This window comes from Danio rerio, chromosome 24, assembly GCF_052040795.2.
Source record: "Danio rerio strain M-AB ecotype USA chromosome 24, GRCz13ab, whole genome shotgun sequence".
NCBI lineage: Eukaryota > Metazoa > Chordata > Actinopteri > Cypriniformes > Danionidae > Danio > Danio rerio.
Window position 1 is genome coordinate 1,257,528 of NC_141044.1, and position 27,088 is coordinate 1,284,615.

The following is a 27,088-nucleotide window of genomic DNA, read 5'->3' on the forward strand; positions in this document are numbered from 1 at the left end:
TGATTTCCTCCTCCTATCCCTAAACCCAACCCTGACAGGAAACAATCTGCATATTTACATTTTCATAAGACTCACTTTTTTCTGATCTATAAGCCGTTTTCCTCATGGGGACCAAAAAGACCCCACAAGTTCCACATTTACTGGAATTGCTATACTTGTGGGGACATTTGGACCCCACTATGTTAGAAATACAAGACACACACACATATATACACACACACACACATGCACACAGGCTAATTAGGCAAGGTCAGCTGAGGGGCACTTCTCATTTGCCCATTAGTGAACAGTCCTGAATGGCTAATCAGCCATTATGCTGAATGAGCAAATCAGAAAGAGCCTTTATAGATTTCCAGAAGAACACTTCGGAAACAAGATTACACACTCCTCTTTGAGCTTACACACTTATAATCAAATATCCTCAACAAGCAAACAGAACAAAGAAACATACAAAGACAATCGTCTCTCCTAAAGCTGCAGTGTTTTCTGTGCTGCTAGTACCAAGCAGAATTGCAAAATTGTTGGCAATTTGTGTTGCTAAAATCTTTCTAAAGAAAATATTTACAGCCTATTGTCAATGACATAATGAAAGGGCCTTGCTTGGATGCACTGAGTGGTTGCTAGACTGTTCTAAATGGTTGCTTGCATGTGTAAACTATACAAAACAGGACAAATAAATAATGTTGGTTAATAAGTTTTACTAACATCAACTAAGAATGAACCATAGTTTTTCAGCATTTACTGATGCATGATTACAGGACAAAGTTCAGCTTGTTAACATTAGTTAATGCACATTAACATGAACTAACAAATATTTGTTAACTATTATTAAAGGAAACCTATAACACCCCGTTTTACAAGAGGTGAAATAAGTCTCTGATGTCCTTACAGAGAGTGTGCGTGAAGTTTCAGCTCAAAATACCACACAGATCTCTCTGAAACTGACCCTTTTAGACTTTGATCCTAATTGTGGTGTTTTGGTGACTTTCGCTTTAAATTCAAATGAGATTGATCTCTTTTCAGAAGAGGGCGGAGCTACAAATGCCTACGAGTCAGCATAGAGGCAGATTAAAAACAGCACTAGAGTTCTCAGTGCTGGTCAGGTGTGCATGTGTGCTTTAGTGTGTGTGTGTGTGTGTGTTCATGCTTGTGTCAGTCTATGTCGCTATTCATCTAAAACTCCACATCTATAATGCTCTTAGTCTATGCTGACATTATCTTCAGCAGCTCAAACACTCTTATTGTTATTGGAGAGACGACTGCTTCTCACTCAGGGCTGCTGTTTATGCTAAAAAAGGAGAGGTGGGCACTAGTGGGCGGGGCTTTCCCCGTCTAATGACATCATACAAAGGGAGAATGTCAATCACAGTGTGTCCGCAGACTGCCTTCACCAAGTCTGATTAGAACAAATAGAATTAATTAACATTTACCATTGGAAGCTGATGATATTCACACACTGCTGACACACAACTGGATTTAAACAACTTATAAAAGTGATTTCTGCATAATAGGTGCTCTTTAACATCATGAATAAATACTTTAGGAATTGAATTGTTCATTGTTTGTTCATGTTTGGAAATGCATTACCTGTCTATGTGTTACCATATATATATTGGTATTGTAAGTTTTAGATTGGAGTAAATAAGCTATAATTGGCTCACTCATTAATGGTCTCTGAACAGTGAACTGTAATCTAAGAAAATATGCTAACAGTGCACCATTAATGGAGTGTGCATTGGCCAAACCCAATATAACTGAAGAAATTACAGACAGTACTAAGAGCTCCGTACCTTTCTCACCTGGAATGGTGCTCATCTCCCTGATCGTCTCTGTCGCAGTGGTTCCACCTATAGTATGAAGAGAAACAGATAAACAGCTAAAGCTGGGGAGTTTTTTGTTTGGGTGTAATCAGGATCTGACTGTGCTAATTCCCCTCTTTGCATGTGTGCCTGGCATTTTTAAAACAAGCTTTGCCAGATGAGACATGCAAATACGCTTCCGTCCATGTGGAACCTTTGCTTTTAGCCTTTAACAGAGGGGAGTGTAATTCTGTGCAACACACACACACACACACACACTCTGTGAGACTGCACTGAAGTGAACACAGAGGAGATTAGAGGCAGAATTTTAAGCGTAGTGTTAGTATTAGCAGTTGGAAAGCAGGAGAGGGTTTACTAATCAAACTTAAACACCACTGAAGTGTCTACTGTCAGGCTGTATGCTGTCTACTGAGAAACTGTGATTATGAAATGGAATGATCTGGAATGTGATAATAACATGCAGCATGCTACATACTATACTCATTCACTCATTTTCCTTCAGCTTAGTCACTTATATATCTGGGGTTGCCACAGCGGAATGAACCGCCAACTATTCCAGCATATGTTTTACACAATGGATGCCCTTCCAGCTGCAACCCAGTACTGGGAAACACCTATACACACTCTCATTCACACATACACCCTTATACATTACGGACAATGTAGTTAATCAGTTCCCCCATAGCGCATGTGTTTGGACTGTGGGGGAAACCGGAGCACCCGGAGGAAACCCATGCCAATATGGAGAGAACATGCAAACTCAGAAATGCCTGCTGGGACTTGAACCAGCGACTTTCTTGCTGTGAGGCCACAGTGCTAACCACAGCGCCCCATGCCGCCCTATACAGTACAATTTCACAATCAGTGTTTTAATCATATTTATTCATGTTTAAATACACTAAAATACTAGGCTGTATTAACTCAATGCTAGGTCAAATATGTAAGTGACAAACCCAACAGTTGGGTTAAAAATGTAATTAAAATTGAGTGTTGACCCAACATTGGATTAAAACAATCGAGCACTGTTTTTTTTTTTAGAGTAGATACACATCTTGATTGGCTCACATAGTAAAGCATGTATAAAGTACTACTGTAATATAAAGTAAAACTGCAGTGTGCTGATGTGGAACTACAAATATATTTCAAAATGCATGCTTCAAATATGAATGACCCAAAAATGTAATTAAACAGCATAACATCAATAAAATTTAGGCATTTTTAAGTTAATTAATTATTCATTCATTTTCTTTTCGGCATAGTCTCTTTATTAATCAAGGGTCGCCACAGCGGAATGAATCACCAACTTATCCAGCATATGTTTTATGTAGGCGATGCCCTCCTAGCTGCAACCCATCACTAGAAAACACCCATACACACTCATTAACACACATACACTACGGACAATTTAGCCTACCCAATTCACCTATACTGCGTGTCTTTGGACTTGTGGGGGAAACTGAAGCACCCAGAGGAAACCCACGCCAACACAGGGAGAACATGCAAACTCCACACAGAAAACTGACCCAGCTCAAACAAGCAACCGTCTTGCTGTGAGGCAACAGTGCTAACCACTAAGCCACCGTGTCGCCCTGAGGTATTCGATTATATATAAAGATAAGCTAAAGCATGCTACATTGTTGTGGTTTGACCTTGCTACACTGCAGTTTTACATTAGCGAGACAACTCAGAAATAAATTGAGTGAATTTGCATTTTTAATCCAATTTTGTCTGAAATGATCCTAACTTTTGGCAGTCCCCGAAGTCACAAAGTGGAAGTTGCGACTGCGTTTGATACGGCTTGCCATTCATTCATCACTGTCTGGCTTTATAATGAAATGGAAGGTCAAGTGGAGCGCATTTGGCAAATGTAGGAGGTTATTTCAATATTAGAAGCATACAGAGAATTTGCATACCATGCACAGTATACTTCAGTTCTAGTATGGTTAGTGTGGTTATGAGGGAGCAGATGATTAGGGTCTGTGGAGATTACTGTAGATGCGTTTCCGAAAAAAAAAGGTTTATTTGCAGAAGCAAGAAGCACAATTAGTCTAGTGCAGTGTTTCTCAATCCTGGTCTCACACACCACCACTACCCATATTTCACATATCTGTTTTATTTAAAGTCGGCATGAAACAGAAGTTAACACTTTCTCCAATAGTGTGATCTACATCCAATTAAAACAGTCCTACAAAAAAGAAGGAAGGTGCATGATTTTGTCTATCGGGAACCGACTGGATCATTGGAAGATTGAAGAATGAAGGCAGAGTAGAAACGAAACATGCTCTAATATCCCCTCCCTAAATGGCTGATAGCTCCGCCTAAAAGGACTAATGGCCCCGCCTAAATTATTGATAGCCCTGCCCTAAAGGACTAATAGCTCCTCCCTGAATTAATGATAGCCCCGCTCAACAAGGACTGATAGCCCCGCCCAAAATAACTGATAGCCCCGCCCAACAGGACTGATATCTCCGCCCAAAATGACTAATAGCTCCACCTTAAAGGATTGATAGCTTCTACATAAATTATTTAAAGCCCGCCCTAAATGACTAATAGCTCCTCCCTGAACTAATAATAGCCCCGCCCCAAAAGACTGATAGTCCGTCCCTAAATGACTAATAGCCCCATCTAAAGGACTGATAGCTCCACCCAAAAGGATTAATAGCCTCTAACCAAATTATTGAAAGCCCCGCCCTAAATGACTAATAGCTCCTCCCTGAACTAATGATAGCCCCGCCCCAAAAGACTGATAGTCCGTCCCTAAATGACTTATAGCCCCATCTAAAGGACTGATAGCTCCACCCAAAAGGATTAATAGCCTCTAACCAAATTATTGAAAGCCCCGCCCTAAATGACTAATAGCTCCCCCCTAATTAATGATAGCCCCGCCCCAAAAGACTGACAGGCCATCCCTAAATGACTAATAGCCCCATCTAAAGGACTGATAGCTCCACCGTAAAGGATTAATAGCCTCTACCCAAATTATTGAAAGCCCCTCCTAAATGACTAATAGCTCCTCCCTGAACTAATAATAGCCCCGCCCCAAAAGACTGATAGTCCGTCCCTAAATGACTGATAGCCCCATTCTAAAGGACTGATAGCTCCACCCTAAAGGATTAATAGTCTCTACCCAAATTATTGAAAGCCCCGCCCTAAATGACTAATAGCACATCCCTGAATTGATGATAACCCCGCCCCAAAAAGTCTGATAGTCCCACCCTAAAGGACTGAAAGCCCTGCCCTAAGTAACTGATAAGCATGCCAGAAAATGCCATTTAAATGAAACATATATGCTGCTTTTAAACTAAAGTGAAGGTGGAATATTAACTTGGCTTATGGTCGAACTAGAACAAACATCTGAAGTGAAGAGAGAATCATATGAAAAGTGCAGTGCAGTGGAGCGCGAGGGCCGGGATTGAGAAACGCTAGTCTAGTGGGATTATCAATGCAAAAGATGCAGCCAGTGCGTGTGCAGTCTCTGCAGGCGGGTGTTAGCACCTGTCTGGTCGTAGTCATCACCTGTTCCACTATGGCAGTTGGCCTGGTCATCGTCACACTCGTCTGACGGTGTGGTGGAGGCTGCGGGTGTAGTAGGCGGCACTGTAGGCACTGCACACAGAAAAATAGAGATCATGAAATTAGACAGATTTATTAGGGGTGTGAATCAACACTGCTCTCACAGTTCAGATCGGTTACATTTCTCATGTCATTGATTCGGTGCAATAGCATATTCGCACGGCTAGTGTTTCTTCCTCTACCGATAAACGTCCAGTGAGCGATCCGGTTCGGGTAATTGTGACCTTTTTCAATTGTACACCAAAACAGCATCAATGTTGCATGAAACATATGCTAGATAAGTTGGCGGTTCATTCTGCTGTGGCGACCCCTGATTAATAAAGGGACTAAGCTGAAAACAAAACGAATGAACGAATAACTGATACATCTTCTATAACACAATGCATTAAAGAAACAATTAATTTTGACACCCCAAAAATGCACACGACAGCATCATCTCTCATCCCCAAAAAACATGGCACGGTCCAATTCTCAAAGTAGGAGATTACTGAACGTCCAAAAACCATTGCATTTTTTTTTGTCATCCACAAATCATCTTAACGATTCTGTTCTTTCCAAGTGTGCGAGCGTTTGATGCAGGCCTGTGCGTGACTCTGGGTGCTGGGGTTTTGGATGTTATGCTCCACCCTGGGCCCGTACAGATGGTTGTGTCCTCTCATTATGGCCGCCCGTGCCCCCTTTGGATGTGGCCTTTGCCTACATCTGCCTAAAGCCCTGTGTTTACTCTCAGCTTGTAATGAGCTGCCCTTAAGCCTGCAGGGTTTTCCCGGGATAGAAATGAGGGGGAACAAATGTGCAGGGAGGGAGAGGGGGAAACGGGAGCTGGAGTGGAAGTTGTGTGGGCATTTTTAAGAGAGGCTCTAAAGCCGAAAGGTCACGCAGAGGTCATAGCAGTGGCTTGGACAGCACTGTTGGCCACACACACTCCTGCTAGGACTCGCCGCCCTGCTGTTAGGAGTGTGTATGTGTGCGTACGGGGTCACTTATTTGATTATAAGAGCTTTTCTTACTTGAGTTTAGGGTCCAAACATCTAAATATTCTTACATCAAAAATATTGGTTTGTTTTCAGCAATAATGAGATTAAATGAAGTGAGTTTTCCCTTAAAACAAGCTAAATAATCTACCGATGGGGTAAAAAGCGATCTTGTTTTTGCTTTGATATGAGATTATTTTACTTCCCCCCATTGGCAGATTATTTTGCCTGTTTTAAGGAAAAACTCACTTCATTTATTCTCATTATTGCTGAAAACAAAACAATATTTTTGATGTAAGAATATTTAAATGTTTGGACTATAAACAAGACAAAAACTAAATTGTTTTTTTGCAGTGAATGATTTTTAAATGCTTTTATAAGTTAAAAAATACAGTAAGAAAATGTGAAAAGTTATTGCAATATTAAATATTAAAGTTATTTTATTGATTCTACAGTGCTCAGCATAACTGACTTCACCCCAATTTAAAAATTAATATTTAAAGAGTTCAGATGGCAAAACCTCTGTGCTGTCCGAAATTTACATCGAGAATGAACATTTTCTTAGCCTCGTTTGTTTATGTTGAAATATTTCACTTTAAAGACCAGGAAAAGGACATAGGGCCCTATCATACACCCGGCGCAGTGTGGCGCAAGGCGTGGCGCAATAGTCTTTTGGTAGTTTCAGCTTGGCGCAAGAGTGGTTTTGAGGCGTTGCGCTACGCTGTTTAAATAGCAAATGCATTAGCGCTCATTTGTGCGCCCATAGGCGTTCTGGTCTAAAAAGGAGGCGTTCTGAGGCGGACCGCTGGCGCGTTGCTATTTTGAGAAACTATAATAGATTTTTCATTAGACCAAAACAAACCCGGTCTAAACTCCAGCGCAGAGTTGCACCTCGCTTACACACTGCTTAATACACACAAGAGAGCAATAGGCAAATATCTTTACATATGAAAAAATGTAAATATTAAGGATATATATAGGATATAATAAGAATAGATATAGAATATAAATATAGAGGATTAAAATATTACAAAACATACTATTTTCTAGCCTACATCAATATGAAAAATCACTGCTTTTATGTCTTCTTCATCTCGGGAGGCTTTTTCAGTTCATTCATAACAATTTGCTTTTGTATAATGTTATTATTATTAGCAGTAATATTTATTATATCCATATTTATATTAGTTTTATTAAAAACAAGCTTAGATTTGCCCACCTGTCGGGTTTTAGACCATATGGGGCACAGCATGTGTATTAGGATATAACTCAGGTTTTTCAGCACATTTTGTTATTATTATTCTTTTATTCGTTTGCTGGAAATTAGAACTGAATTTAGAAATAGTTTTGAAACGAATATTTGCGCTTAACAAACAAAAGTATTTACTTATAGACTAATTGATGTCTGTGCATAAAGGTTTCCCTATCCAAGAGCGAAAGTGAAAATGATCCATTATCTCTCATTCTCACGCAGTAGATGCTCTGTTTAACAGTTTTCTGTTAAAAAAATGTGAACTGTTTGCTTGTGAAATGCTCATTTTTTCCACTTAGACTTACTTTGCGTCCTGTGAATAGCGAATGCGCTCTTGGCGCGATGCAGCTGACTCTTAAAGGGAATGGGAGATGAGACTCTGATTGGTTTATTCTTAAAACACACCTATAACTCATTAAGAAAATAAACTCAACCCTTTTACACCATGCTCCGAAGCGCAAGGCAGATTTCCCGTCCTTAAATTAGCAAAAACACGTCCTGACACGCCCTGAAAGCATTTGCGCCCTGCGTTTTGCGCTTTGCGCATGGACCGTCAAAATAGAGCCCTTAATCTTTGCCATAAAAGCTGACGTCGATGATGATATGCAAAAAATTTAACAACTAACGTGCATTGCAAGCTCTGTGATTGGTCAGCTTGCCATCTATGATGAGTGTAGGCGGTGCTGAGAGCCGCGAGCCTGATGGAGCGAGGGTTTACAAGTGTGGAGTCCCATGAAGGAGCTCCAGATGGTAACTATTGTTTTGTGTTTACCTTATGATTATAGTTGCTGCATGTCCACCAGTTCCAGCCTCAGAATGAGCGAGGCTGAGCTACTTGTATATTAAGGTAGCATTCAGAAATAACAAAACACATGAGTCTGCCTTTGGTGTTGTTTTTTGTCATCAGTTAGGGAAACAAATACACTACCATTAAAAAGTACCATTATTTTATTTATTTTTAACTTTTATTCATCAAGAGTGAAGGTAAACACATTTATAATGTTGAAAAATTGCAAATGAAAGCTATTATTTTGAACCTTATTTTATCAAAGAATACTTAAAGTGAAATATCTCACAGTTTTCATGATACTATGAAGCATATTTTTCCAGCACTGATAATTGTTAGAATCATTATTAATAATTTTGTACCAATAACAACTGACCATAATAGAACAAATCACATGACACCAATGACGAATGATGATGACAATTCAGCTTTGAATCACAGGAATAAATTACATTTAAGCCTACATTTAATTAGGACATTTAAAAAATAATATTTCATTAATACAATAATATAATAAAAATACAAAAAATATATAATTAAATAATACTTGTACGGTATTTTTGATCAAATAAATGCAGCTCTGATGAGCATGATCAGCTTTTTTAAAGACATAGAAAGAAACTCTCAGCCTTTTGACTGATATGGCGAGTGTTGGACTGCACGTGCGTGTGCTGGCATTAAAAGTGAAAACAAGCATTATCATCCAACTAAAGCTCCCGATGGGATGCTGTGGCTTACACAAGCAAGTCTCACAGTCTCTCCCAAATCCAATATGTAAATCCACTTAACGCTGCCTCAACAGAAAACACACACACACACACACACACACACCATCAGAGCTAAACTAATTCAGAATAAAGACAGAGGGGAAGACATCAAGGACCTTTCCGTAATCCTTCAAGGCAGGTGGACCAAAGATTATCTCCAGCTGTTATTTAGGAGTGTCCCTGCGTTTCTGTGTAGGAGACTTCCTTTGATGGGACAAGTAATTATGAAGAAAGCTAAGCCGTACCCTGTCCTGCTCTCTAGAGTGGATAAGTCCAAATTCAATAAAAAAAGCATCTGTACTAATAAGACCACACACTTCAAACTCGCTTTTAAGATCAGACGTCTGTCATTTTGTCTGTCTTTTGTTCACTTGGTTTAGACAATATACAGTGAGGCGATGCATTATTGACTGCAATGCAATGATGTGCATCTTTTGTGAAGCTGCTTTGAAACTATAATTATTGTGAAAATGCTTTACAAGTAAACTTAAATTGAATTTAATTATCGGGTAAAATAAATACTGAATATGTCACCACTTTTTTTCTCAAAAAACATATTTCTAATGGTACTGTTGACTTGAAATGTTCACCAGATGCCAGTAACAACCTAAGAAATCCATAGATACAAAGATAACACAACTAATTAGGTGTTAGGAATGAAGTTTTGTGTTATTAATTTAAACAACAGGGAAAAAGCATTGAACACATGAAGAAAGGAAAGTGTGAACGGGCATGGAACGCCCAGACAGCAGCTGAAATCTCTCAGTATTATTCAGCAACTGCTCTTTGTCAGTGTAAATGAATAGTATGTGCTTCAGCAACAACTACATTACTAGATAATGATATTGAAACCAGGGTGGACATTTCAGCAAGACAATGGGAATCTTGTGTCCTTGCTTTCCCATGTAACGAAAACTTTCAAAGTTCAGTTCCAATACTTAAGACCGCAAGAATGGAGGACACATGACAGAACCCAGATGCATTCTTAATATTGAGGGTACATCAAATGCAGACTCTACCCGCAGAATTAGCTCTAGAAGTCCCATGAGTCATTGCGGCTAAATAAAGGAGCGCCACTTTTTATTAAACTATTTACAAGTAAAGCTCAGAGATTATGTTCATGTGACAATATTAATAAAGCCATAAGCACATTAAGGGTGTTCATTTGTTGAAATTAAATGATAAAATATGTTTAATTTGTTTTGTTAAAATTTGTAAGGGTTTTGTGCATGTTATTTATATATTGAAAAAGAAAAAAAAACATTTATTTATCTGTGGTATTTTGCATTGATAAACACCATCACAAACAGTCGATGAAACTCTTAATTGCTTGTTTTCAGGAAAAACTCACTTGATTTTGACTCATTATTTCTGAAAACAAGACTATATTTTTTGCTTGTCTAGAAAAAGCTTCTTGATTTAAGCATTTTTAGATATTTGGACAAGAAACAAGACAAAAACTCCACAGGTAAGGAAGCTCAGAAATGTGATGCTACACCTGCAATATATAACTCAGAGCTAAATTTACACTGCTTTTATAATAGCTGAGCAACTGTGTTCCTGGTGTTGCTACAGCACTCCTCCAGGTTTGTGGTTATAGATGTGTGTGTGTGAATCCGTTTTCATCTTACCTTCCATTTCACATCCCAAAAGTTCCAGTCTGAGTCCCATCCCAGCAGGAGTGCCTCTGTCTGGGTAAATCCTAACAAAGCGTGTCAACACTGGCTCCATTGTCCTCAACGCTGGGGTGTCATAGTTCAAATTCCCCTCAAAAATCTGCAAAGAACAACGACAGAGTCCGAGACAGTAGTTAGCAGTCGAGCAGAGAGAAAAAGAAGGAAAAGGAAAAAGATAAAGGGGAAGGATTTATTAAGAGTATCTCAAAGTCTGACAGGGAAAGCAAAGCACAGAGCTTTAATGAAAGAGAACAAGTGCGAGGGCACACAGCTCGCACCTTTCTTAACTTAAGCGCCGCTGCTGTATTTCTAATGCAACAAAGCACTAGAGAAAAGAAAGACTTCATCTTCTGACACTGCACGGCTGAGCTGGAGCAAAAAAGAAAGGCTACAGGCTAACACTGCGGTCTATGACAGCAAGATGCACAAAAGCATCAGCCTTTGACCACATTTTTGAAGCCTTACAGCTAAGACACAAGGTTCTACAGAAGACTGACTAAGAAAAAGACATTCACTAGAGGGAAAAAAAAACCCAAATTAATCCATACATACAAAGAAAACAAATGTAATTATTGAAGATATGAAGTTTTGTATAATAAAATGAAAGCACAGAGAAAAGGTGTTAAACACATGAAGGAAGGAAGGTGTAAAAAGGCATGGAAAGCCCAGACAGCAGCTGAAATCTCTCAGTATTATTCAGCAACTCGTCAGTGTAAATGAATATTATCTGCTTCAGCAACACCTTCACTACCAAATGATGAAGATGAAACCAGGGTGGACATTTCAGCAATACAATAATCCTAAACGCAGCCAAGAAAACTCTCAGATGCTTTCAGAAAATAAAGAAAACAAAGCTGCTAGAATGACTACCTGAGCTAAATCCAGTAGAAAATACAACTAAAGATCAGATTTAAAGACGCGACCCACAGTACAGTCAAGAGTTTTAGACTCTGTTGAAGGCTGTGGAAAATTAAAATCCCACCTGAGCAATGCTTGCAGCTTTATTCTCCATATAAGAGTTGACCTCACCAAAAACACATGAAGGAAGGAGTAAAAAGGCATGGAAAGCCCAGACAGCAGCTGAAATCTCTTGGTATTATTCAGCAATTGCTCTTTGTCAGTGAATATTAGCAACACCTACATTACCAGATGATGCAGATTGAACCACGCTGCACATTTCTGAAACACAGCCAAAAAACACTCAATTGGTTTCAGAGAAAGAAAATAAAGCTGCTAGAATGAGCAGCCAATCGCCTGAGCTGAATCCAGTAGAAAATAAGAACTAAAGATCAGATTTATAGACAGTACGTCAAGATTTTTTAGACTCTGATTTAGATTTTGAAGTCTGGGGGAAAAAATGAACAAATAAATCACACCTGAGCAATGCATGCGGCTTCATTATCCATATAAGAGACATCTTGAAGTTGTGATTACCAAAAATGCAAGCATTTCCTTTAATATAAAGTGTTAAATACAACAAGATGCACAAAAGCATCCTTCTGAAGTCTTACAAGCATGACAAGGTTTTACAGGAGACAGACTAAGAAAAATACATTCGCCAGAGGAAAAAAGGGTTCAGAAGAAGACAAGCAGTCATGAAGGAACATTAATGCCTCTCGACTTTTAGATAATGCGTCGACTTTTGTTCTTCAAGCTAAGGAACTGATATAAGGGGTTTCTATGGGGTCTCTGGTATTCTAATGAGGGATAAAGTATATAGTCTATGCTCTACAAAAGGGAAAAATGTGATTCAAGTTTCATTTATATTCCGGTTTCATGTGGTGACCAGAATCGCTCCACTGCAAAAAATGACTTTCTTACCTAAAGTTTTTGTCTCATTTCCAGTTCAAATATTTACAAATTCTTAAATAATGAAGCATTTTCTAGAGAAGTAGAAAAGATTGTTTTGTTTTTAGAAGTATTAAGTCAGAATTAAGTGTGTTTTTCCTTAAAACAAGCAAAATAATATTGTTTTTCACATTGTATAAAATAATAACATTTTAACAAGCATTAACACTGCTTATCCCATTGGCAGATTATTTTAGCTTGTTTTAAGGAAAAACTCGCTTAATTTTCACTCTTTATTTCTGAAAACAAGACTATATATTTTTTTTTACTTTAGAAAATGCTTCATGATTTGAGACTTTTAAGATATTTAGAAAAGAAATAAGACAAAAAGCATCTACTGTTTTGCATCTATCCTGTATAATTGACTGTTATTTTAATTAATTGATTTCCTACATGATGTATCTGTGCTAGTTTCTACATTTCTCATCTCACACTCTATTTTTCCCCCCAATATTGTGCTCACAGCACTAGTTTAATTATTGTCATTCTCTTCTTCATCTCATTTGAGGGCTTTGGGAAAAATACATTACAGCTCCATATTCTCCAACTAATTATCTAGAAACTAAGAGAGCAGCAGTCCAGTACAACCTGATACTTATTCACAACAATTCATGCAGTGTATGTCCCTATATTTTACCTTGGGCTTGTTGCCGGTAGCATCCATCACCAATTTCCAATCGGATCCGTTGTTGCTGTATCCCAGACGAAACTTCTTCATGAACACCTTGTTATCTCGGTGTTTGCCTCCCTGGATGATCAAACCTTTGACTAGTTTTTCTTCGGCCAGATCTATCTGCAGCCATTCGTCTGCATACGGTTGTGACTGTGGCAGTAACATCCATCCTGAACGGCTGGTCAGCAGACGAGCGTTTTCTGAAACCCAGGTACGCTCGATGTGGGACGAGACGGTGATCTGAGAGTCTGTGATCAGGCCTGAAACCATTCCCAGCATTCCTGAGCACGGATACTCTGTTGAAGGACAAAGACAGTGTTAGACTGAGGGAAATTTCAAATAGTTCACCAATGAATGCTAAATTCACACCAAACTAAATATTCTTATGTCTAAGCGAAGCAAGATTGATTTTATTACCCCATTGGCAGATTATTTGATCTTGTTTTAAGAAAAAACATAAATAATTTTGGCATACTATTTCTGTAAACAAGCCAATCATTTGTGCTTCTCTAGAAAATTCTTCTTGTTTTAAGAGTTTTTAGACATTTAGACTTGGAGAATTCAAGTGTGCACGAGTAAATTACATACAAATTCAATTCAAACCTGTGAACAGAAGCGGATTATATTGAATTGATTGATGTTGTATGCTACAAACACATGTAAATCTCCTCAAATTCATCTACCGCACAAGATGAAATAACTAAATTGAAGCAAAACAATCGTGCAAGAGGAGGAAAAAACATTCTGAGTAAACCACAGCTAATGTCAAGTGCTTTGCTTTTAAACAAAATTATTTTTTGTACCTCATTGGCAGATGAATTTGCTTGTTTTTAGAAGAAACTCACTTAATTTTGGTGTATTATTGATAAAAACAAGACAATCATTCCCTTCAAACGCATCTACTGTGCAAGATTAAATAATTGAATTCAAGCTAAAGGTATTGACAAGTGCTCTGCTTTTAAACAAGATCATTCTTTTTACCTCACTGACAGATTATTTTGCTTGTCTTAAGAAAAAAAAAACACTTTTATGACATTATTTTTGAAAACAAGACTATATTTATTGATTGTCTAGAAAATGCTGCTTGATTTAAGAATTTGTAGATATTTGGACTAGAAACAAGTGTGCACGAGTAAATTACATATTAAGTTAATTCAAATGTGTAAGCAGAGTTCAATTATATTGCATTGACTGACGTAGTATGCTGCGAACACACAAATCTTCTCAAACACATCTACTGTGGAAGATTAAATAATTGAACTCAAGAGAAAGATTTGTACAAAGGAAAAAACATCCCATGAGTAAACTAGAGCTAGTGACGAGTGCTTTACGTCTAAACAAGATCATTCTTTTACCCCATTGACAGATTACTTTGCTTGTTTTAAGGAAAAACTAACCTAATTTTGGCGTATTATTTATGAAAACAAGACAATCATTTGTGCTTGTTCAGAAAATGTTTCTTGATTTAAGAATTTTTAAATATTTGGACTGGAAACAAGACAAAAAAATCAAGTGTGCACAAGTAAATCACATATCAAGTCAATTCAAACATGCAAATAGAGGCAGATTACTGAATTGATTGATGTTGTATGCTATAAACATATGCAAATCTTCTCAAACGCATCTACCGCGCAAGATTAAATCATTGAATTCAAGCAAGACATTTGTCAAGGGAAAAAACATCCCATGAGTAAACCAAAGATAGTGACAAGTGCTTCACATCTTAACAAGATTATTTTTTTTACCCCATTGGCAGATTATTTTGCTTATTTTAAGAAAAATTTCACTTAATTGTGGCATATTATTATTGAAAACAAGACAATAATTTGTGCTTGTCTAGAAAATGCTACTTGGTTTAAGACTTTTTAGATATTTGGACTAGAAACAAGACAAAAAAAAATAAGGAAAAGCATTTTTTACTAGTGTGCACGAGTGAATTACATATAAAGTCAATTCAAATGTGTGAATAGAGATGAATTATATTGAATGGATTGATGTGGTATGCTGCGAACACACATAATTCTTCTTAAATGCATCTACTGCCAAGATCAAATAATGAAATTCAAGCAAATCATTTGTAAGAAGGAAAAAAAAAACATCCTATGAGTAAACCAGAGCTAATGACAAGGTGCTTTGCATCTAGTGTGAACCCAGAATAAGCAATGAACAGCAGCAGACAAGAAAAATATAAGTACATCGCATGTTTTTAAGAGCTTGACCTTACTAAGCAGCCAACCCCTGATCCATCGCTTACAGTTGTGGCAAACAAATGTACCATTATTTGGCATGCCAATAAACCACATGAGGACAGAGAAAAAGAAGAAGTGTTTGTGACCAGTAGACTTGAATGAATGTGTCTATGAAGGATTAGATTAGCTGTGACTGGATGAGTCTGAGAATAAGAGAAAGTGACTGATAAACATGTAGAAACCCTCTCGTCTCGCTGAGCTGGGAAACATTCTTACCAACAACCTGAAAAGGTCACAGGCCATAAAGAGGCCGAACAAAGAGAGACGGAAAGACATTCACGCCGCAGGAAAGACGGATGAAGTGGACAGAAGAGATAAAATACCTCTTGTTCTCTTTGTTTCTCTCTCTCAGTCTTCCTTTCACCGCCCGACCTTGTGCATTAACTCTCCTGCCTCTTTTCCTCAAGCTACACCTAATTAAAACCTCTCCAGTGCTTTCGCCTCTCAAGCTTCATTTCTACCCTCCTTTTCCTTTTGTTTCTCATCTGCTTTATTATTCAAACCTACTGCTTCCTCCCTCTTGCAATCTATCTTCATCTTTCCAAACCGACTTGCTTTGTTTCCAGCGCTGATAATACGATATTTCACGCTTTGCCACGTTTAGGCAGGTTGAGTATGAGGGAAATGATCAGACATGCAAGTGCTGTCTGTGTGCTGCCTGTCATACCTTCTCCAACGCTTTGGGATTCGTGACCTGCCAGCGATACCGTAATCTACGATCAGCACCCGCGGAGCAGGGAGACAATCTCGGACTAGTCACAGATGGACCTAATGTCCCGTGAAATACCACCAGAACAGAGTTTTCATTCACAACACTGCCTTTGTACTGATGTAGGGAACTTCCTCTGTAGTGTTGGAAAGGAAAGAGCCCCTGTCTGTGTGTCCAAATGTAAGCTCCGGGCTCCTAAAGCAACACATTCTTAGGACTAGGCATGGGACGAGTCAAGGTTTTAAAACTGCTAAAGTTGTTTGTCTTGTGGTATATGTCCAGAAGCGCTGTCGACTTCTCTGGGCTCGGAGGCATCTGGGATGGACCATCACACAGTAGAAACAGGTACTGTGGTCAGATGAAGCAGTGTTTCAGGTTTTTTGGGTGAGCAATGGATGCTGTGTGCTCCAGACTAAAGAAGAAAAGGATCATGCAGACTGTTACCGGTAACAAGTCTAAAAGCCAGGGTCTGTCATGGTATGGGGTTGTGTTAGTGCCCTTGGCAAAGGTAACCTGCACTTCAGTGATGCACCATTAATGCTGGAACAAGAGCACACATGCTGCCTTCTTCTCCATGCATATTTCAACAAAACCACATTCTGCACACATTACAAAGTCCAGGCTGCGGAGGTTGAGTATACAAATACTTGACTGGACTGCCTGCAGTCCCGACCTGTCGCCAATAGAGAATATGACCGACTGACTGATTGGTCGACATCCTCCTTCTTCCCTAAACCCAACCAATTGTATTGATTGACCCGCCCACCCACTTCCCTAAACCCAACTAACAATTTTCAAAAGCAATTCAGAAAAAGAAAAGCCCTCGCCTTGATTTTTTATGACGTTTTCAGATTTTACCACATTCTTACTCTGTTATTTACTTGTTTGTTGTATTTTTTAGATTCTGCTTTTGTCTAACCCGCTTTCTGGAAGTATTCTTCACCGAACTCGAACCCTGTCATTGTGGTCAACTCCTCTCTGCATTTCAAGTCCGCTGAAGTACATGGCGAGCTAACGGGACAAACTGGTAACCGCGGGAAAGCCGTCCGTACAGAGGTTGGCGGTCAGCTGGTAAGCTTGAAAAGGAACAGCGTCATACCGCCACGTCGCGTTCATTTTAAAAATGAAATGTAGCCATACGTAGCTCTGGCTACATAATTCGTGATCTCCAGAAATGTATATAGGGATACATTTCAGAATGTTAAAATAATTAAAGCTCTTGCTCTTTTTTCGCACTATCACCATTTAATGACATCATGCCCCGGAAAAACTGAAATTGTTTGGTGGACGTCATTCAAGGTAACTTTTGTTTTCTGGTTTTGTTCCGGGAATTATTCATTTACAAATGAAGCACTTGTCAGAATCATCTTATTCTGATTTTGGACTTTGATTTTTACATTGTTTGTTTGTGAATGTACAGCCAGGGTTGGTTTTCTCAAACCCTCGGCAGATTTGAATGATGTTTCTGTGTGTAATTTGTGATATATATGCATGCCAGACTGTTCTGGGACCTGAATGAAAGAAGGATCTGCGCTGAGGTGGTTGGTCCTCGATGTTTTGGAAGTCGACCAAGTTTATTTTCAATCTGCCTGTTGGCACTGTCATCAGGACCTGTTTATGGATCTCAGATGGTGATGCTTGCTAGAATCTGCTAGTGTGGTAGACCCTGACGGACACACCCCGAGGGTGGACTGGACCATGTGCAGCACGCGTTTCATCTGTTGGTTTGGACCGCGCACAGCACATAAAGGCTGGATGACCACACACACACAGATGGTTTTATTTACAAACAGCGGGAGGAAGTTTATTAATGGCTGCGTGGTTGTTGAAAGCCTATCAGACTTTCGGAGCATTCCAAAATGAGATATATTGCCCTCCGAAGGGCACTTTGGAGTGAAAACAATCATGGCCACAGTATTGAAGTGCTATTCCAAACCAAAGTGCTTAAAACTGGCAACTTCAACTACAACTGATGGCAAAGTTGAAAGTTATACACTCAGAAAAATGACGTTTGTTCAAACTACTTATTGAAATTGAGCTGAAACAACATAAATCTTGAGCTTTTTTTGGGGACAACTTAATTGTTTTGAGTTCAATCTATTTCAATTTGTAAAAGCTAATAAGTTACTGTAATTCATTCATGTTGTCCCTACACAAGTCGATTTTTTACAGTGTACTGGTGTGAAGTTATTGCAAGTTATTGCATTACTAATACAAGGCCTCATCCCTATGCCCTAATCCAGGAGTCTGCAACCATTTTCATAGCACTGGTTTACTTATTTTGTAATGTATTGTGGACTGGAAGGGGTTTCTGGTGATGCATTTTGGTTGGAATGTATGTGAAATGACATCTATATCACAAATGCATGCAACAACAAATTGAAACCCTAATCCAACTCATCATATCAGAGAGAGATATGCTGTAGTATTTAAAGACGAGCGTAATGTAAGATGTAAATTAGATATTGGTTCTTAAAGGGAAACGCACAACAAAATTGGATCTCATTCAGAGTTTTTAATATTATTATTATATTATTGTTTTTCTTAATTTTTCACACATATAGCCTATATTTAATTATTTTTATTTACTTTAGGTAAAGTCCTGACAAATCTATTTCCTAAAAAAATAGCTCCTTTTGTTTTCTGCTCATGAGAAGCATATAAGCCTGTTAATTGACCTGCAATTCAATTATTGTTGAGATTAATGGCAAATGAGTTTCACATTTCTTAGTTTTTATACATTTAGTTGATCAGTTCCCCTATAGTGCATGTGTTTGGACTGTGAGGGAAACCGGAGCACCCAGAGGAAACCCACGCCAACACGGAGAGAACATGCAAACTCCAGAAACACCAACTGACCTAGCTGGGACTCAAACAGTGACCTTATTAAAATAAAAAATAAAAACTTCAATTACTACAAAAGTGAAATGATGGGGAGATTCTTCTCTAATAAGTCGGCCAGGATGGCGGCATCATCATAAGGGAGCCCAATGCGCTCTGATGATGTCACTGGAGGCATCCTCTCCTGTGATGTGTTCAAAATGCGGTCTGTTCACCCATCCAAAACATGACTGCAACAGCTGCGCCCCAGAACTGTGGCGTACCACACACACACACACGCATATACAACCAGTGCTAAATCTGTGCACACACATGGAGAAGTTGAAGTCAGAATTATTAGCCCCCCTATATATTCTTTCTCCCAATTTCTGTTTAACAGATAGAAGATTAATGTCAACACATTTCCAATCAAAACAGATTTAATAACTCATCTCTAATCACTGATTTCTTTTCTCTGTCATGATGACAGCACATAATATTAGACTAGATATTCTTCAGGATACTAGTATTCAGCTTAAAGTCACATGTAAAGGCTTCACTAGGGTAATTAAGGTAAAGTTAGAGTAATTAAGCAAGTCATTGTATAACAGTGGTTTATTCTGTAGACAGTCCAAAATTAATATTGGTGAATAAATTGACCTTAAATAGGTTTTATTGTAGCCGAAATAAAACAAACAAGACTTTCTCCAGAAGTAAAAATATTATAAGAAATACTGTGAGAAATTCCTGAATCTGTTCAAAATCATTTGGGAAATATTTGGAAAGGAGGCGTAATAATTGTGGCTGTTGAATGTGAAGCTGATGTATGACGGCTAACACATCGCTCTTCCTCCTGCACATGAGGAAACGTTCTCTTCAGGGAGGGGCTGGAGATATGAAAGAATTCGCAATCAGAGCTCTGTAGGGTGGAGCCATGCCAAAACATGCAGATGAGTATGCAAATGAGGTCAGGGCCAGCTGGGCCTGAGTGCGTCTGGTGGGTGGAGATCTCAATGTGTGCAGTTGCATGTGTAATATGTGCAGCTGAAGTCAAAATGATTCGCCCTCCAGTAAAATGTGTACGCTTTTAAATATTTCCCAAGCGATGTTTAATAGAGTAAGGACATTTTTCAGCATTCATTCATTCAGCTTAGTCTTTATTTCAGAGGTCACCACAGCGGAATGAACCGCCAACTACTCCAGTACTGGGAAACACCCATACACACTCATACACTGCGGCCAATTTAGTTAATCAATTCCTCTATAGCGCATGTGTTTGGACTTTGGGGGAAACCGGAGCATCCGGAGGAAACCCACGCCAACACAGGGAGAACATGCAAACTCCACACAGAATGACAACTGACCCAGCTGGGACTCAAATCAGTGACCTTCTTGCTGTGAGGCAAAACACTGAGCTAAACACTGAGCCACTTTTACAGTATTTGCTATTGTATTTATTATTGTTTTCTGTAAAAAGTCTTATTTCTTCTAGCTTTCCTGGATTAAAAACTATTTTTATTTTTTATAAAAACCTGGTAAGGAAAGGTCTAAAGCACTCAAACACTTCACAAAGTGCGTAGATAAAATGCTAGTATAGTAAAACTAGAAAACTCCAGCAACACTTGTAATAAAAGGAGAAAATTGTAATGAAATATAATAAATACCAACATGTTTTTGTGCCAGAGAAAGGCGTGGGCATATATTTTATTTCATTAAAAAATGTATACTTTTATTACAAGTGCTGCTGGAGTTCCCTAGTTTTACTTAAAAAACTATTTAAAACTCAATATTATCAGACACTTTAACCTTCCCCCCTCCTGACTGGACCGAACAATAGTTAACAATAAACAATAACAACAATAAAAACATTAAGAACTATAAAAACAATAATAAATAAAGAACAATAAATAATAGTTGTGCCATAATTAATATTAATTATTACTGAATTAATTCCTATCTTCATGACAAAGACAAAAGAGGAGTTATTAGGAATTAGTTATTAAAACTAGATATTAGTTATTAAATCTAATATGCTTAAAAATGTGCTGTAAATGTGTTAAATAGCACTCTGGAATAATTTTTAAATAATATAGATTTTACAGAAGGGCTAATAATTTTGACTTCAAATCAATTAGCCATCAGTTTTAATCAATTATTAAAACTAAATCAATTATTCGCCGTTCTGTATAATTTCCCCCTAATATCTGTTTAACAGAGAGATTTCTTCAACACATTTCTAAACAGGATAGTTTTAATAACTAATTTATGATTTCTTTTCTCTTTGTCATGATGACAGCACATAATATTAGTCTAGATATTCTTCAAGACACTAGTATTCAGCTTACAGTGACATGTAAAGGCTTCACTAGGGTAATTAGGGTAAAGTTAGGGTAATTAGGCAAGTCATTGTATAACAGTGGTTTATTCTGGAGACAATCCAACACTAATAGTGCTGAAGAAAGCTAATAATATTGACTTTAAAATTGCTTAAAACTGCTTTTATTCTAGCTGAAATAAAACAAATCAGACTTTCTTCAGAGGAAAAAATATTATAGGAGATACCGAATCTGTTCAACACCATTTGTAAAATATTTGAAAAAGAAATTCATCTGAGGGCGAATAATTTTGACTTCAACTGCAAGTGTGTGTGTGTGAGGTTATGTCTCAGGGGAGGAGTGTATAGAGGCAGTATTTGGGTTGAAGTGAAGAGGTTGCAGCAGTTCATGCTGTGCACGCCATTCATTTTGAATGAAGTACATCCAAACGTGGGGAAACATGAATGCGCGGTCCTTTCCGTCGATGTGAACACTTGTCTATAATGCATTAGCTCCTCTACTATCGCACCGTTCACACATGGCTTTCAGAGGCATGAATAAACACTCCTCTGTACGCCTGCCTCCAAAGCCAGCAGAACGTAAACCGTCTAATTGAAAGATCATGATGGAGTGCTGTGTTGACAAAACACGGCTTCTGAATCTGAATCAACACTTTGGTGCAGAAGGGAATCTTTCATTCATCCCAGTTGTGCTGTTGACAGTTTGTTTTGAGACATTTGTATGGTGCCCGAGAGAGCTTAGCATGCTGCGATTTAAGAGAAGGCAAGCAATTACAAAAACAACAGCAGATTAAGGAAATATTCTCATCGGTTTGACAGCATATGCGTTGCAAATCCTCACAATGGACTCACAAAAAAGCCTGCTTCTTCCCACAACACATGCAAATGGCACAGAACACAGCAGAGATGTTTAGCGTTTAACAAAGTCTACTTAAGGAGGTTGAGCATTCTCATATATGGCTCCTAGAATAGTCTTCCTGTTATGTCTGAGGCTCAGACACACAAACCTAGATTAAAGACCTATCTTTTTAGTAAAGCATACACTCAATGCATCACATTAACAGCATGATGCATGAGTGTGCTCCATGCATGTGAGTGGGCTTGACAAACCACTTGTATGACACACTCCTTCTGTCTTAATGCACCAGACATTTAGTTAAAAATACTCGTTTGCTTTATATGTTTGTTTATATATATCTCTTATTTTCATTAATAGCATTTCATTTTCATATTGATATTTAATATTTCTTGTTTAAATACACTATGAACAGCAGCTACGCTCGTTATTTTATTTGTTTTCCATTTTTACCTGAAGATACTCATACCGAGGGCTCTAGAGATTGTACAGCACCACTGATGAATCCAAGTCCTGTGAAGAGATGATGCCAACCATAGAGGACCTTGAAACCATTGAGGACCATTTCTCCTCTTGAAACATTTCTGTGGTGTTTCGTGCTATTGCATATGTTGTGAGACAATGCAGCTGTTTTTTTTTATGTGTTTGCTTTGTGAGAATTCGCAACACGTCTGCTGTCAAACCGATGAGGATCTTCTCTTAATTTGCTGGTGTTTTTTGTAATTGCATGTGCTTTCTTGAATTGCAGCACTCTAAGCTCTCTTGGCCATTACATTTGACATAAAAACAGATTAGTTTACACCTTTCTTTCTCCATCTTATTATCCCTTTATTATTTATTTATTTAGTTAGTTATTTAGTTAGTTAGTTAGTTAGTTAGTTAGTTAGTTTAGCTATTCATTTAGTTAATCTTTAAATATTTTTTGTTTATTAATTAATTTATGTAGTTAGTTTTTTACAAAAAGTGTTATTTATTTATTTTTATATATTTATTTTTATATAAATTAATAAATTAATAAAAAAATTTTGGTTTCTATTTATTTAGTTATTTTTATTGTTTATTTATTTATTTGTTATTTATTTATTTATTTATATATATATATATATATATATATATATATATATATATATATATATATATATATATATATATATATATATATATATTTGTTTATTTATAATTTATTTATTTATCTTTTATTTATTCATTTATTTATTTTATTCTTTCGGTATTTTTTATTTATTCATGTATTTATTTTTTGTTATTTTTTCTTTATTTATTTTTTATTTATGTAGTTATTTATTCATTTATTTATTTGTTTATTTACTTATTTTTATTTATTTATAATTTTTATTTGTTGCATTTTTTAAATGTATTTGTATATTTGTATATTTATTTATTATTATTATATTTTTTTGCTTCCTCTGTGTTTAAATGATGTTTTCTGTTTGTATTTACAACCACTATGCTAGCTAGAAATTGATGGACTAACATGCAAAAAAAAAAAAAAAAAATCCACTAAATCAACTTTTACACTTGTGTCGTACTCTATGCAACGTTGTATTTTTTAATAAACATAAGTATTAAAGAGAAAAGTTTGGCACCAACCTGAGATCTTGCATCCGTAGACCTCGAACCGCAGTGCGATGCCAGTTTCCCAGTTAATGGGTCGGATCCGCAGGTATCGGGTCAGCGTGGGCTTTGGAAACTTGGCTTTCACCACATCAGTAGGGTTGGTGTTACCCTGGAAAAGCTGACAAACCAAAAACAAACACATCAACTATGAACTAGGATTGTTTAAGGGGGACACAGGATTATAGCTTTAGCTCGAAACAAAAGCTTCAACAGGGCCTTATATAATACAATTTATGAATAATTTTTCCTATTTTCTCCACATAAACTGTACATTGACCTAGTTTAATTTACAGTAGATAAAGAAAATTTATAAATATATTTCATAAAAACAATAAATCTAAATAGCTGCTCCTCAGAACCATATTAGACCTAAAATTGACCTGCAATTCATTTATTGTTGAGATTAATGGCAAATGAGTTTGTCTTTCACCACTTTAACGGTTTGAACTATATCAGTAGGGTTGGTGTTCCCCTGGAAAATCTGACAAACGAAAAACAAAACACATTAATTATGAACTAGGTTTGTTTAAGGGAGCCACAGAGGACACAGTGTCGACACTATCTAGTCAGGAGTTACAATCTTATTTCTAGCCTACACATCATATTGAGCTTGTTTTAAGAATGCAAGATCAAACTGTGTAAGAATATTATGATTGTTTCAAGATTGTTTATCTATTTTCTTTAAGGTGCTAAACATGCAAATTTGGCTAAATTACAATAAGGTGCATAATTTAAGACCAGCCTGTATTTTAGGACTTTATTTTAGCTGTGAAAACTTAAGTTTACTTATTTAAAATTGCTCAAATCACACTTATACTTGTTTTTTTAAGCGACAAAATACATTTGTTATGTTTCATCATACTATGGTCAAGTCTAAACCTTAATTAAAAGGAATGTGAATAATATTAATGTATGTGTGATCCTGATTTAATGCATACAATAATTTTATTTTAAGTTGAAATGCTTTGGCTCATTTTAAGACAGAATATATAATGATGATTCTTATATGAAGAGGAATACTCTTTCACACAAAATAAGAAAGCAAACTGTTTAAAAAGCAATTAAAAAGCTAGTTTTAAAATAATCAGACTAAACAGACTGCTTACATTAAGTGCTATAATCCTCATTTAAGACTTTTCATTCTCTTTACTAAAGCCGAGGTACATTTTCTTGTTTCAAGAAATCTTCAAGTCTAATTATCTCACTGCACTTATTGTATTCCAGTCTGCATTGTCTTAAACCATTCATCTGTTTCTCATATTTACAGCTGAAGTCAGAATTATTGTTATTAGTTTAATGGAGAGCAGATTTTTCCAACACATTTCTAAACATGATGGTTTTACTAACTCATTTCTAATCACTGATTTCTTTTCTCTTTGCCATGATGACAGCACATAATATTAGACTAGATATTCTTCAAGACACTAGTATTCAGCTTAAAGTGACATTTAAAGGCTTCACTATGTATTGTTTTTTAACAGACAGGACACAGCAAGTAAACTTTAATTCAGGGTTATCTGATGTAGCAACAAGTAGTACAGGGGCGCCACAAGGGTGTGTAAGTTCACCATTTTTGTTCACCCTTTATACAAATGACTGCGTTAGCCAGCAGACAGACCAATATATTCTTAAATTTTCCGATGACACTGTACTATTGCACCTTTTCACAAAGGATGCCAGCATCGGGGAATATAGAGCGGGTGTACAATGGTCAGCTGGTGTGATGACCACAATTTGGAAATTAATGGTAAGAAAACGGAGGAGGTCATCAAGGTCAGTAAGCAATAGGAGCTCTATTGTGGTTTATGATAAAGACATTAAGCAGGTTGATTCATATGAATATTTAGGAGTGAATATTGATCGTGAACTTAATTGGCACTCTCAGGTGTCAAGTCTTTGTGCACGAATTCATCAGCGATTACACTTTTTACGCAGACTAAGATTGTTTGGAGTGAGTAGCAGCATAATGATGACTTTTTATAAAGCAACAACAGAGTCTATTTTAAGATATGGGATTATTGTTTGGTTTGGGAATCTGACAGTAAAAATGAAAACCCAATTAAATAACCTGATGAGAGTGGCAGGAAAAATCATGGGAATTAAGACACTTGGTTCACTAAAAGACATCTTCGAGTTGTGCACAAGCCAACAAGATTTTATCTGATTCTTCACCTGTGCTGTCTGTGGAATATGAGCTGATGAACTCTGGCAGAAGATATAGGGTCCCGTTGTGCAAGTATAATATATATAAACATTCTTTTGTTCCTTTTTCAATTAAGTTGATCAACGAGCAAGTAGGGAAGGACGGTCAAAGATTAAGATAACGGGATTGGTTGGCACAATAGAGGGCAGCAGGGCACATGGTATTTTATTTTTTATTAAAAAATATAAATAAAAAATGACTGATTTTATGGAATCGTATTTATATTAGGAGGTATTTTAGGATTAGATTTTATTGTGTTTGTATTTTACATGTTGTCTTTTTGGTGTCTATGTACAGCAGAACCTCTTTTCTAAAACAAATTTCTCCTACAGGAGACAATAAATTTTGCCTTGACCTTGAATTAGGGTAAAGTTAGGGTAATTAGGGAAGTCATTGTATAACAGTGGTTTGTTCTGGAGACAATCCAACACTAATATTGCTGAAGGGGGCTAATAATATTGACCTTAAAATGACTTTAAAACAATTAAAAACTGCTTTTATTCTAGCCAAAATAAAACAAATAAGACTTTCTCCAGATGAAAAAATATTATAGGAAATACTGTGAAAAACTCCTGAATCTGTTCAACATCATTTGGGAAATATTTGAAAAATATCTTTGGGAAATATTATGAATAATAAATACTTTTGACGTCAACTGTAGATGGTCATTTTTGAGCAGTGCAAGACTGGGATTCACCTAACACTCAGAAACACACACACACAGCCACATCAGGAATGTGTTTAGATCAGCGTCCTCAAATCTGACAACCTAAATAGAGCTTGAATTGAATTATCACTGGAGCCAAATGCGTCGCAGGACAAAAGCCACTTTGTGATGTCAGAGTCTGGGTTACAACTAGCGCTCGGTGTTTGGGACGCTTCAGCTACACAATGCTCTCTGTTGTTTTTGC

General features: G+C 37.1%; 1 protein-coding gene across 45 annotated transcripts in view; it reads right to left on the reverse strand.

The window, feature by feature from the left end:
• Positions 1–27,088, reverse strand: part of nrp1a (neuropilin 1a) — a 418,289-nt gene that overhangs the window by 12,427 nt on the left and 378,774 nt on the right. For 13 of the 45 annotated variants that reach the window (XR_015524319.1, XR_015524317.1, XR_015524318.1 and 10 more), the window contains 5 exons: positions 23,948–24,092; positions 13,335–13,666; positions 10,805–10,949; positions 5,316–5,426; positions 1,791–1,847 (listed from right to left, as the gene is read on the reverse strand). Coding sequence is in view for 24 of the 45 variants with exons in the window: in XM_087308235.1 (XP_087164361.1) it covers positions 1,791–1,847; positions 5,316–5,426; positions 10,805–10,949; positions 13,335–13,666; positions 23,948–24,092 (790 nt within the window). In the remaining 21 variants the exon portion in view is untranslated. 45 annotated transcript variants of the gene reach the window in all.